The sequence below is a fragment of the Drosophila miranda genome, chromosome XL (assembly GCF_003369915.1).
Source record: "Drosophila miranda strain MSH22 chromosome XL, D.miranda_PacBio2.1, whole genome shotgun sequence".
Classification (NCBI taxonomy): domain Eukaryota; kingdom Metazoa; phylum Arthropoda; class Insecta; order Diptera; family Drosophilidae; genus Drosophila; species Drosophila miranda.
The window spans coordinates 6212224-6222781 of record NC_046673.1 but is presented as its reverse complement, the minus strand read 5'-3'; the positions used below and the strand labels follow the sequence as shown (position 1 = coordinate 6222781).

The 10558-nt window shown below is 43.4% G+C and overlaps 2 protein-coding genes across 2 annotated transcripts; both read right to left on the bottom strand.

The window, feature by feature from the left end:
• Positions 1–459: 459 nt before the first annotated feature.
• Positions 460–1447, bottom strand: LOC108165318. The gene is made up of 3 exons (XM_033394101.1): positions 1332–1447; positions 1147–1274; positions 460–1088 (listed from the first exon to the last, which is right to left on the bottom strand). The coding sequence occupies exons 1-3, from the start codon at positions 1378–1380 to the stop codon at positions 660–662; spliced, it is 606 nt and encodes a 201-aa protein (XP_033249992.1). The 5' UTR covers positions 1381–1447; the 3' UTR covers positions 460–659.
• Positions 1448–3715: 2268 nt separating this feature from the next.
• On the bottom strand, positions 3716–5162 carry LOC117186046. The gene is made up of 3 exons (XM_033386118.1): positions 5038–5162; positions 4853–4980; positions 3716–4794 (listed from the first exon to the last, which is right to left on the bottom strand). The coding sequence occupies exons 1-3, from the start codon at positions 5084–5086 to the stop codon at positions 3982–3984; spliced, it is 990 nt and encodes a 329-aa protein (XP_033242009.1). The 5' UTR covers positions 5087–5162; the 3' UTR covers positions 3716–3981.
• Between the last annotated feature and the right edge of the window lie 5396 nt (positions 5163–10558).

Genomic DNA, 10558 nt, shown 5'->3' with positions numbered 1-10558 from the left:
AGGCAGGGAAAGATGGAGCGCAGTCATACGTTCCCTCACAGGACATTGGCTAATAGGCACCCACGCTAACAGGCTGGGTGCCCCACATAATGATTTCTGCAGAGCTGCAGAGACGAGGACGAGGAGGAGACATTGGAACACCTGTTCTGCTCCTGTCCAGCTCTCAGCAGAAGAAGGCTACAACACTTAGGTTCTGCCTTCCTAACCGACATCTCGGAGATGTCTGCACTATGTCCCACACACCTGCCCCATGATTTTCATTTGCAAAAGAAATGGGTGACGGGAAAAATTACAAATAAATCTATGACTAGTTTAGATTTAAGCCAGGGAGGCATTTGTTGTTAATTTTAAATTTGCCACTGAAGGCATTTTGATTTTATTAAGTTTCTTAATATAAATCCAAATTATAATTATCATATCGAAACATCAATAAGAGCGTAGTTGCACATATATTTAAATTCATTCATTTCATTATATTTAATCGCCGGGGCTGAGTGTGTCGGATGAAATTTAGGGTTAGGGAAATGGCCCTTGTCTGGACGCACGCGAAAAGCCGATGAAAACGTTCTTCCGTCTGAGGAAGAATGCCCGCGATAGAAGCGAAGCTCAAATATTACAAAGATTTATAAAGTGGATGGGGATGAATGATCTGCATTGATTTAGTTGCTACTGTTGGTATTGTTTTTGTTGTTGGTTTGGACACGCTTCGAATGCGAACGGAGTACGCGGCTGTTCCCGTCTGCACTGCGCTCGCGTACAGTCTGACGCTCGGCCGAGGGGCTCCAGTCAAGGGCATGATGTACAACTGCACGAACAGTCAGCAGAAGGGGCTTACTGGGAGGACTATCGCAATCAGACTGTGAGACATCCGCACCCACATCTCCAGCCATGGGCGAAAGCGAGAAACGAGGCGTCAGCAGATGGGGCTCACTGGAAGGACTATCGCAATCAGGCTGCGAGACATCCACACCCACATCACCAGCCATGGGCGCAAGCGAGAATCGAGGCGTCAGCACAGACGGCAGCATGTCGGCAGTAGATTGGTGGAGCTCCACGGGGTGCGATGAATTAACCTCCAGCTCGCCCTCCTGCAAGAAAACACGTCTAAAGCAACTTCACATATGGATCAAAGTACACTCAAAATACATTGCGGGCACTTTCGAATTGCTGGTTTTCCTGGTTTGCCTCGATTTGCTCCATGGTGGACATTTCCACGTCCTGCGCAAGCTTCTTAAGCTCTGAAGTTTGCATTCCTTCCTCATAGACACCAGCGTCTGCGGGTAAAAGATAGATATCTTAGAAGAGTGTAAACCAGATTGTGTGCACTGTACCTTTGAGTATTTTAACCATTTCGCGGTAGGATTGGCTGCGCAATTTCATTTTCTTTTTATCTAGAAAAATCACAAAACACAATAGAGACACCGATAAATACAAAAGCCAGCTCGTTGGACATAATGGCAGTTCGTGTGCTGCCTATCGTAGCTGCTATTTATTGTTACCATAACTAAGTGTGACCGTAGGCATTGGGAATCAGCTGGAACATTCTGTTTTAGTTAGAGCGCGAATGGGTGAAACGGCCAATCTAGCTTACGTTAGGTAAGCTAGTGGCGGCTGTCAGACTCTCTAGTAGCCGGAACTCTTAGGCCAACACACTTAGGCCGATTTCGGCCCTTTGTAGGATCTTCTTGGGATCTTCGCTCTTCCCTTTATCGGGGGACGCGATGTCAGCAACTATCCCATACGGATGCTTTTATGAAGTTTTCAATCTGTCTGGCACCTCTTCTGGACATTGAGTGAGACCAAATGTAGCCTTTTTCTGCTTAGAGGTGGACTACGTTTGCATGGGTACCTATTGGCCAATGCCCAATACGTGTGCTATGACTGCGCTGCAATTATTTGGAGAAGGGAATTCTTTTCCCAAAATTTTGATTTTCAAAACTCGGGAAAAGTCGAATATTCAAATCATTCAAATGTCGCATTTTGCCGTTAAATTCCTGTGTTTTTTACACTCAACAGAATGGGCTTATAGGTTACAAAAATGTATTATTCTTTATAGTTTTAGCGCTGTATAAATTTGAAGAAACGTATTAAAAACGAGGGGGAACGTTGTGAGTTGCTGCGGCGACCGCAACTCTACATGTATACCCGATACATAGTCAGTATGGCTACATTGAGCGACAATGTGCGCGTGCGGGAGAGACAGAAAACGTGTCTGATCATGTCGTAGAAAATGTGTAGCCACTGCAAATTATATAAAAATGGCTATAATGGCTATAAAAATAAACCGATCTGATCCAGATTCAGCAATCTCATAGATACGGTTATTTTCTATGATTCTGCGCTTTTAGTTTTCTCGTATCTTCAATATTGTGGATGCCACAGACTTTCGTTCTTTGTGGGGGCGGAAGGGGTTGGGGCGAAATTTAGAGATATACGTTTTATAGAGAGATCTAACAGGAGTGTGAATACCAAATTTAGTTACTCTAGCGTTAATAGTCTCTGAGATTTGTGAATATCCCCATATTTTCATCCTTTGTGGTGGCGGAAGGGGGTGTGGTGAAATTTTGAAACAAACTCGTCAAGGTCCGATATCTCAGGAGCGTGAATCAAAGTGTGGTTGCTCTAGCTTAATGTTTTACGCTAAGCAAAGCCGGCTATGATACGTGTGTGCTAGAGAGAGACAGGGCGAGAAAATATGAAATCGTTTTCTTGATTCTAGCTATAATAATGTTACGATCCAATTTAGATTCTGCAGTCCAAAGAATGTGGTCATTCTCTACGATTTTGCGCTTTTGGTTTTCTCGTGGGGCGGAAGTGGGCGGGGCGAAGTTTTGAAATATTCTTGTAACAGTGACATATCACAGAAGTCTGGATCCAAAACATCGTTGCTCTAGCTCTTATAGTCTTTGAGCTCAAGGCGCTAATAGGGACGGACTGACGGACAGACGGACGGACGGACGGACGGACAGACAGACATGGCTCAATCGACTCGGCTATTGATGCTGATCAAAAATATATATACTTTATGGGGTCGGAAACGATTCCTTCTGGACGTTACACACATCCATTTTCACCACAAATCTAATATACCCCAATACTCATTTTGAGTATTAGGTATAAAAAGAATATGGTCTGTTGTTGGGGCGTATTTGCTGTATTGGAAAAACGTGGTATAATCTTGGCTAGTAGGCACCCACGCTAACAGGCTGGGTGCCCCACATAATGATTTCTGCCGCAGCTGCAGAGACGAGGACGAGGAGGAGACATTGGAACACCTGTTCTGCTCCTGTCCAGCTCTCAGCAGAATAAGGCTACAACACTTAGGCTCTGCCTTTCTAAACGACGTTGTCTACGTTGTGTCCCAGGAAGATCGCAAACTTTATAAGAGCATCTGGCTGGGGCAACTGCTGACATGAAGTCTCACTTGCAGGAAGGGAATGATCCCAAGCGGCATAACAACGGGCCGAAACCGGCCTAAGTGTGCCGGACCCCGAGCGAGCCTTGCAGCCGCCTCTACCTAACCTAACCTAACCTATATTTCCCCTGGACCGGGGATCACACACCTGCCCCATGATTTTAATTTGCAAAAGAAGTGGGTGACGGGAAACAAATTACAAATAAATCTATTACTAGTTTAGATTTCAGCCAGGGAGGCATTTGTTGTTTATTTTAGATTTGGATTTTTGATTTGCCACTGAAGGCCTTTTGATTTTATTAAGTTTCTTAATATAAATCCAAATTATAATTATCATATCGAAACATCAATAAGAGCGTAGTTGCAAATATATTTAATTATATTTAATCGCCGGGGCTGAGTGTGTCGGATGAAATTTAGGGTTAGGGAAATGGCTCTTGTCTGGACGCACGCGAAAAGCCGATGAAAACGTTCTTCCGTCTGAGGAAGAATGCCCCGCGATAGAAGCGAAGCTCAAATATTACAAAGATTTATAAAGTGGATGGGGATGAATGATCTGCATTGATTTAGTTGCTACTGTTGGTATTGTTTTTGTTGTTGGTTTGGACACGCTTCGAATGCGAACGGAGTACGCGGCTGTTCCCGTCTGCACTGCGCTCGCGTACAGTTTGACGCTCGGCCGAGGGGCTCCAGTCAAGGGCATGATGTACAACTGCACGAACAGTCAGCAGAAGGGGCTTACTGGGAGGACTATCGCAATCAGACTGTGAGACATCCGCACCCACATCTCCAGCCATGGGCGAAAGCGAGTAACGAGGCGTCAGCAGATGGGGCTCACTGGAAGGACTATCGCAATCAGACTGTGAGACATCCGCACCCACATCTCCAGCCATGGGCGAAAGCGAGAAACGAGGCGTCAGCAGATGGGGCTCACTGGAAGGACTATCGCAATCAGACTGTGAGACATCCGCACCCACATCTCCAGCCATGGGCGAAAGCGAGAAACGAGGCGTCAGCAGATGGGGCTCACTGGAAGGACTATCGCAATCAGACTGTGAGACATCCGCACCCACATCTCCAGCCATGGGCGCAAGCGAGAAACGAGGCGTCAGCAGATGGGACTCACTGGAAGGACTATCGCAATCAGACTGTGAGACATCCGCACCCACATCTCCAGCCATGGGCGCAAGCGAGAATCGAGGCGTCAGCAGAAGGGGCTCACTGGAAGGACTATCGCAATCAGGCTGCGAGACATCCACACCCACATCACCAGCCATGGGCGCAAGCGAGAATCGAGGCGTCAGCACAGACGGCAGCATGTCGGCAGTAGATTGGTGGAGCTCCACGGGGTGCGATGAATTAACCTCCAGCTCGCCCTCCTGCAAGAAAACACGTCTAAAGCAACTTCACATATGGATCAAAGTACACTCAAAATACATTGCGGGCACTTTCGAATTGCTGGTTTTCCTGGTTTGCCTCGATTTGCTCCATGGTGGACATTTCCACGTCCTGCGCAAGCTTCTTAAGCTCTGAAGTTTGCATTCCTTCCTCATAGACACCAGCGTCTGCGGGTAAAAGATAGATATCTTAGAAGAGTGTAAACCAGATTGTGTGCACTGTACCTTTGAGTATTTTAACCATTTCGCGGTAGGATTGGCTGCGCAATTTCATTTTCTTTTTATCTAGAAAAATCACAAAACACAATAGAGACACCGATAAATACAAAAGCCAGCTCGTTGGACATAATGGCAGTTCGTGTGCTGCCTATCGTAGCTGCTATTTATTGTTACCATAACTAAGTGTGACCGTAGGCATTGGGAATCAGCTGGAACATTCTGTTTTAGTTAGAGCGCGAATGGGTGAAACGGCCAATCTAGCTTACGTTAGGTAAGCTAGTGGCGGCTGTCAGACTCTCTAGTAGCCGGAACTCTTAGGCCAACACACTTAGGCCGATTTCGGCCCTTTGTAGGATCTTCTTGGGATCTTCGCTCTTCCCTTTATCGGGGGACGCGATGTCAGCAACTATCCCATACGGATGCTTTTATGAAGTTTTCAATCTGTCTGGCACCTCTTCTGGACATTGAGTGAGACCAAATGTAGCCTTTTTCTGCTTAGAGGTGGACTACGTTTGCATGGGTACCTATTGGCCAATGCCCAATACGTGTGCTATGACTGCGCTGCAATTATTTGGAGAAGGGGGATCGTTGTGCCAGATCTGGCCAGATCTGGCCAGCTCGTCTGCTATACAGTTGCCTTCACTGTTTTTGTGTCCCGGAGCCCATATTAGCATAATTACAAATTTCTGAGCAATTTCGTGATGATATTTGCGGCAGATTCCCACGGTGGCCGAGTTCGATGAAATCACACGTAATGATTTGATCGCAGCTTAGCTGCCTAACGGTAACTGCCTGAAGGCAGTTTCCCTGGTTGATATGACATCCGCCTGGAAGACGCATTTTTATTCCTCCTCCGACCTTTTTGTACATCTTGGATCCATTTGTGAATATGTTTATGGCCCCATCTGGGCCTGAAGGTTTCTCGAGACAGTTGTCTCTGTGGGGGATGGTTTTTTCAAAGGGGGTATCTGCGTACTCCTTTGGAACGCCGTAGTCCGTTTCTGTGGGTCAATATTGCTGTTGTTTCATGAGTGATGAGTGACCTATGTGCTATGGTGGCCATTGGTCGGAGTCTTTTAGACAAATTGCTGCCATTTCTGCCTGCTTAGAATGCCATTTAGCGAATAATTTGAGGTGGTGCGGAGAGCTTCACTGATGAAGAGCGCGCGCAGATGTTTGGTGGCCACCACGCTGGGACTCCGTAGAGTAGTATTGGTCTATCTATCGATAGATATACCCATTGGATTATGCTTGGGCCCATGCCTTATTTTAAGCCAAAGGCTATTTCGCATGTAATTATGTACATATGTAGTGGCACCGTCGCTGAAGAAATTGTTTGCGGAATTCTTTTCCCAAAATTTTGATTTTCAAAACTCGGGAAAAGTCGAATATTCAAATCATTCAAATGTCGCATTTTGCCGTTAAATTCCTGTGTTTTTTACACTCAACAGAATGGGCTTATAGGTTACAAAAATGTATTATTCTTTATAGTTTTAGCGCTGTATAAATTTGAAGAAACGTATTAAAAACGAGGGGGAACGTTGTGAGTTGCTGCGGCGACCGCAACTCTACATGTATACCCGATACATAGTCAGTATGGCTACATTGAGCGACAATGTGCGCGTGCGGGAGAGACAGAAAACGTGTCTGATCATGTCGTAGAAAATGTGTAGCCACTGCAAATTATATAAAAATGGCTATAATGGCTATAAAAATAAACCGATCTGATCCAGATTCAGCAATCTCATAGATACGGTTATTTTCTATGATTCTGCGCTTTTAGTTTTCTCGTATCTTCAATATTGTGGATGCCACAGACTTTCGTCCTTTGTGGGGGCGGAAGGGGTTGGTGCGAAATTTAGAGATATACGTTTTATAGTGAGATCTAACAGGAGTGTGAATACCAAATTTAGTTACTCTAGCGTTAATAGTCTCTGAGATTTGTGAATATCCCCATATTTTCATCCTTTGTGGAGGCGGAAGGGGGTGTGGTGAAATTTTGAAACAAACTCGTCAAGGTCCGATATCTCAGGAGCGTGAATCAAAGTGTGGTTGCTCTAGCTTAATGTTTTACGCTAAGCAAAGCCGGCTATGATACGTGTGTGTTAGAGAGAGACAGGGCGAGAAAATATGAAATCGTTTTCTTGATTCTAGCTATAATAATGTTAGGATCCAATTTAGATTCTGCAGTCCAAAGAATGTGGTCATTCTCTACGATTCTGCGCTTTTGGTTTTCTCGTATCTTTTAAATTGTGGATGACACAGATTTTCGTTCTTTGTGGGGCGGAAGTGGGCGGGGCGAAGTTTTGAAATATTCTTGTAACAGTGACATATCACAGAAGTCTGGATCCAAAACATCGTTGCTCTAGCTCTTATAGTCTTTGAGCTCTAGGCGCTAATAGGGACGGACAGACGGACAGACGGACAGACGGACGGACGGACGGACGGACAGACGGACAGACAGACATGGCTCAATCGACTCGGCTATTGATGCTGATCAAGAATATATATACTTTATGGGGTCGGAAACGATTCCTTCTGGACGTTACACACATCCATTTTCACCACAAATCTAATATACCCCAATACTCATTTTGAGTATTGGGTATAAAAAGAATATGGTCTGTTGTCGGGGCGTATTTGCTGTATTGGAAAAACGTGGTATAATCTTGGAATCGCAAGTAACACAGTAGGGCAACTCTTGTGAGACTTTCGTCTTTGATAAATTTTTAGTTTCGTCCAAAACAGACAATTTCAGATGCATTATCCATTTCTAACTAAATTTCCATTCCATAAATAACTTCAAAAACAAAAAACATATTCAAATTCATAATGCTTGCCTAATGTCCTAATTTGGAAACAAATATGACATTAGGCTAAGGATTCCATTAGGTTCATTAGGGTCTGGATTGTGCCAATAAAAGGGTATTCCTAAGATGTTTTATGATGCTTTCTCTTCGTTTTTGCGATTCCTTTTCTGTTTTTCTATCAGCCTCTTTGCCAGCGATATCTTGGGCCCAACGACACCTGTAGGCAAACATTCATATACACCGATACACCTACTTTCGTACCAATAGAACCTAGCACAACGAGACATATTTATGATTAGCTTTAAATACTTACTATTAACCTTTCATCAATCGAATATTTAATATGGAATTTATTTAATAAATTTTCGGTTTCATAAAATTTTTATTGTCATTTTTTTGTTTTGGTATTTCATTTTATTTATTTTTTTTATTATTATTATTTTGGAATTAATACTTAACCCTACAACATGAATTAATTATCATCTTCGTATAAAGAAATTAATTATACACAAAGATCAAACTAATTAAATTCATTAATAATAAATAAGAATGGTTTGAGTAACACAAATGGAAATAAGTTTAAAATTAACTAATATTCTTTATTTTGGGCTCCTAAGGTTCGTGGCGCAGCAGCAGGATGGATGCAGAATCGTGATGGTTGTTTCACAGGTTGGGTGGGTCAAGAAGGAGAACACTAGCAGTTTGGTGCTCCACTCTCGATAGTTGACCTTTAGTTCCGTCCGGGCTTGTAGTGCCGATCCCTGTTCCCCTAAATCTGATGCTGACAAAGAATATATATACTTTATAGAAAACGCTCCTTGTCGGTGTTACACTCATCCACTTCCACCATAGAACTAATATGCCCCTATACTCTGCGAGTACTGGCTGTAAAAAAAGACTATAAGATAACTATGCTTTATGAACTATGCATTTAACTGCAAAAATAACTTTTCACGCAACACTTATTTTAACTAACAAGTTCTGACGATGGGAGTCGTAACTAGTCTATTCAGTAGTCAGTTTGTACAGGATGGGCCACTTCTTATGTCGGTAACTAAGCACTGAAAACTTTGATGGTTACCAACCGATTTCTATACTTATATGTACATCTGTACATATGTAATTATGTATGAGGTATTTTTGTTTCAACTTTGTTAAATCAGTTTGCAATTTATTTAGAATTTTAAATACGAAATCAGCAAAGTTTTTTCAGTAAACAGAACTTTACGAATATTTGTGGAGTACTGCGCATTACAGTACATTACTACTACAGTACTTTTGAAGCGATTCATGGCTAAAATTCTACCGAATTAACGTTTAATAGACATGGCTTGTTAATCAAATTAATAGTTGACTGACAGGCCTCCCAGATCTCCAGATTCGACTCCTCCGGTGCCAAAGCAAACATTTGTGCCGAAATCATCGATGTACCGCCCGAGATGATCGAACATTTCTGCTCAGTGAGAGAGCGAGTTTGCATGGATGGTGTTTTTATACCCGATACTCAAAATGAGTATTGGGGTATATTAGATTTGTGGTAAAAGTGGATGTGTGTAACGTCCAGAAGGAATCGTTTCCGACCCCATAAAGTATATATATTCTTGATCAGCATCAATAGCCGAGTCGATTGAGCCCTGTCTGTCTGTCCGTCTGTCCGTCCGTCCGTCCGTGCTCAGCGCCTAGTGCTCAGCGCCTAGTGCTCAGCGCCTAGTGCTCAAAGACTATAAGAGCTAGAGCAACGATGTTTTGGATCCAGACTTCTGTGATATGTCACTGCTACAAAAATATTTCAAAACTTCGCCCCGCCCACTTCCGCCCCCACAAAGAACGAAAATCTGTGGCATCCACATTTTTTAAGGTACGATAAAGCCAAAAACGCAGAATCGTAGAGGATGACGATATGTTCTAGAGTGTAAAATCTCAACCAGATCGTATAGTTATTATAGCCAGAATCAAGAAAACAATTTCATTCTTTCTCGCTCTGTCTCTCTCTAACACACAGGTTTCATGGTCGGCTTTGCCAATTGCAAAATATGAGTTCAAGGATCTCAGAACCTATAAGAGCCAGAGCAACCAAATTTGGTATCCACACTCCTGTGATATCGGACCTTGACCGTTTCGTGTCCAAATTTCGCCACACCCCCTTCCGCCCCCGCAAAGGACGAAAATCTGGGGCATCCACAAATCTCAGAGACTATTAAAGCTAGAGTAACCAAATTTGGTATCCGCACTTCTGTTAGATCTCACTATAAAACGTATATCTCAGAATTTCGCCCCACCCCCTTCCGCCCCCACAAAGAACGAAAATCTGTTGCATCCACAATATTGCATATTCGAGAAAACTAAAAACGCCGAATCATAGATAATGACCATATCTATCAGACTGCTGAATCTGGATCAGATTGGATCATTTTTATACCCAAAAGGAACAAATCAATTTTCACTGGCTACGCAGCGCCCGACGTCACGCTCAGACTGATTTTCTGTCTCTCTCGCACGCACTCTTTGTCGTGTCGTTTAATATTAGCGGCGTCTGCCGGAGGAGAGCCATACTGACTAAGTATCGGGTATAACTGTAGAGTTGCGGTGTCCGCAGCAACTCACAACGTTCCCCCTCGTTCTGTTTTGTCAATGAGCAGATTGCAATTTAAAGAACTGAACACGATTAATTGCGAGCTATAGTAATTATTTTGTATTGTTTTCAGTCTCTCTCCAAC

Bases quoted from the DNA above. Each gene is read 5' to 3' on its own strand.
- LOC108165318 (XM_033394101.1), bottom strand. From the start codon at position 1,380: ATGAAATTGCGCAGCCAATCCTACCGCGAAATGGTTAAAATACTCAAA. The intron at 1,275-1,331 runs GTACAGTGCACA...TTTTACCCGCAG, and splicing joins AATGGTTAAAATACTCAAAG to ACGCTGGTGTCTATGAGGAA. The intron at 1,089-1,146 runs GTATTTTGAGTG...GTTTTCTTGCAG, and splicing joins AATTCGAAAGTGCCCGCAAT to GAGGGCGAGCTGGAGGTTAA.
- LOC117186046 (XM_033386118.1), bottom strand. From the start codon at position 5,086: ATGAAATTGCGCAGCCAATCCTACCGCGAAATGGTTAAAATACTCAAA. The intron at 4,981-5,037 runs GTACAGTGCACA...TTTTACCCGCAG, and splicing joins AATGGTTAAAATACTCAAAG to ACGCTGGTGTCTATGAGGAA. The intron at 4,795-4,852 runs GTATTTTGAGTG...GTTTTCTTGCAG, and splicing joins AATTCGAAAGTGCCCGCAAT to GAGGGCGAGCTGGAGGTTAA.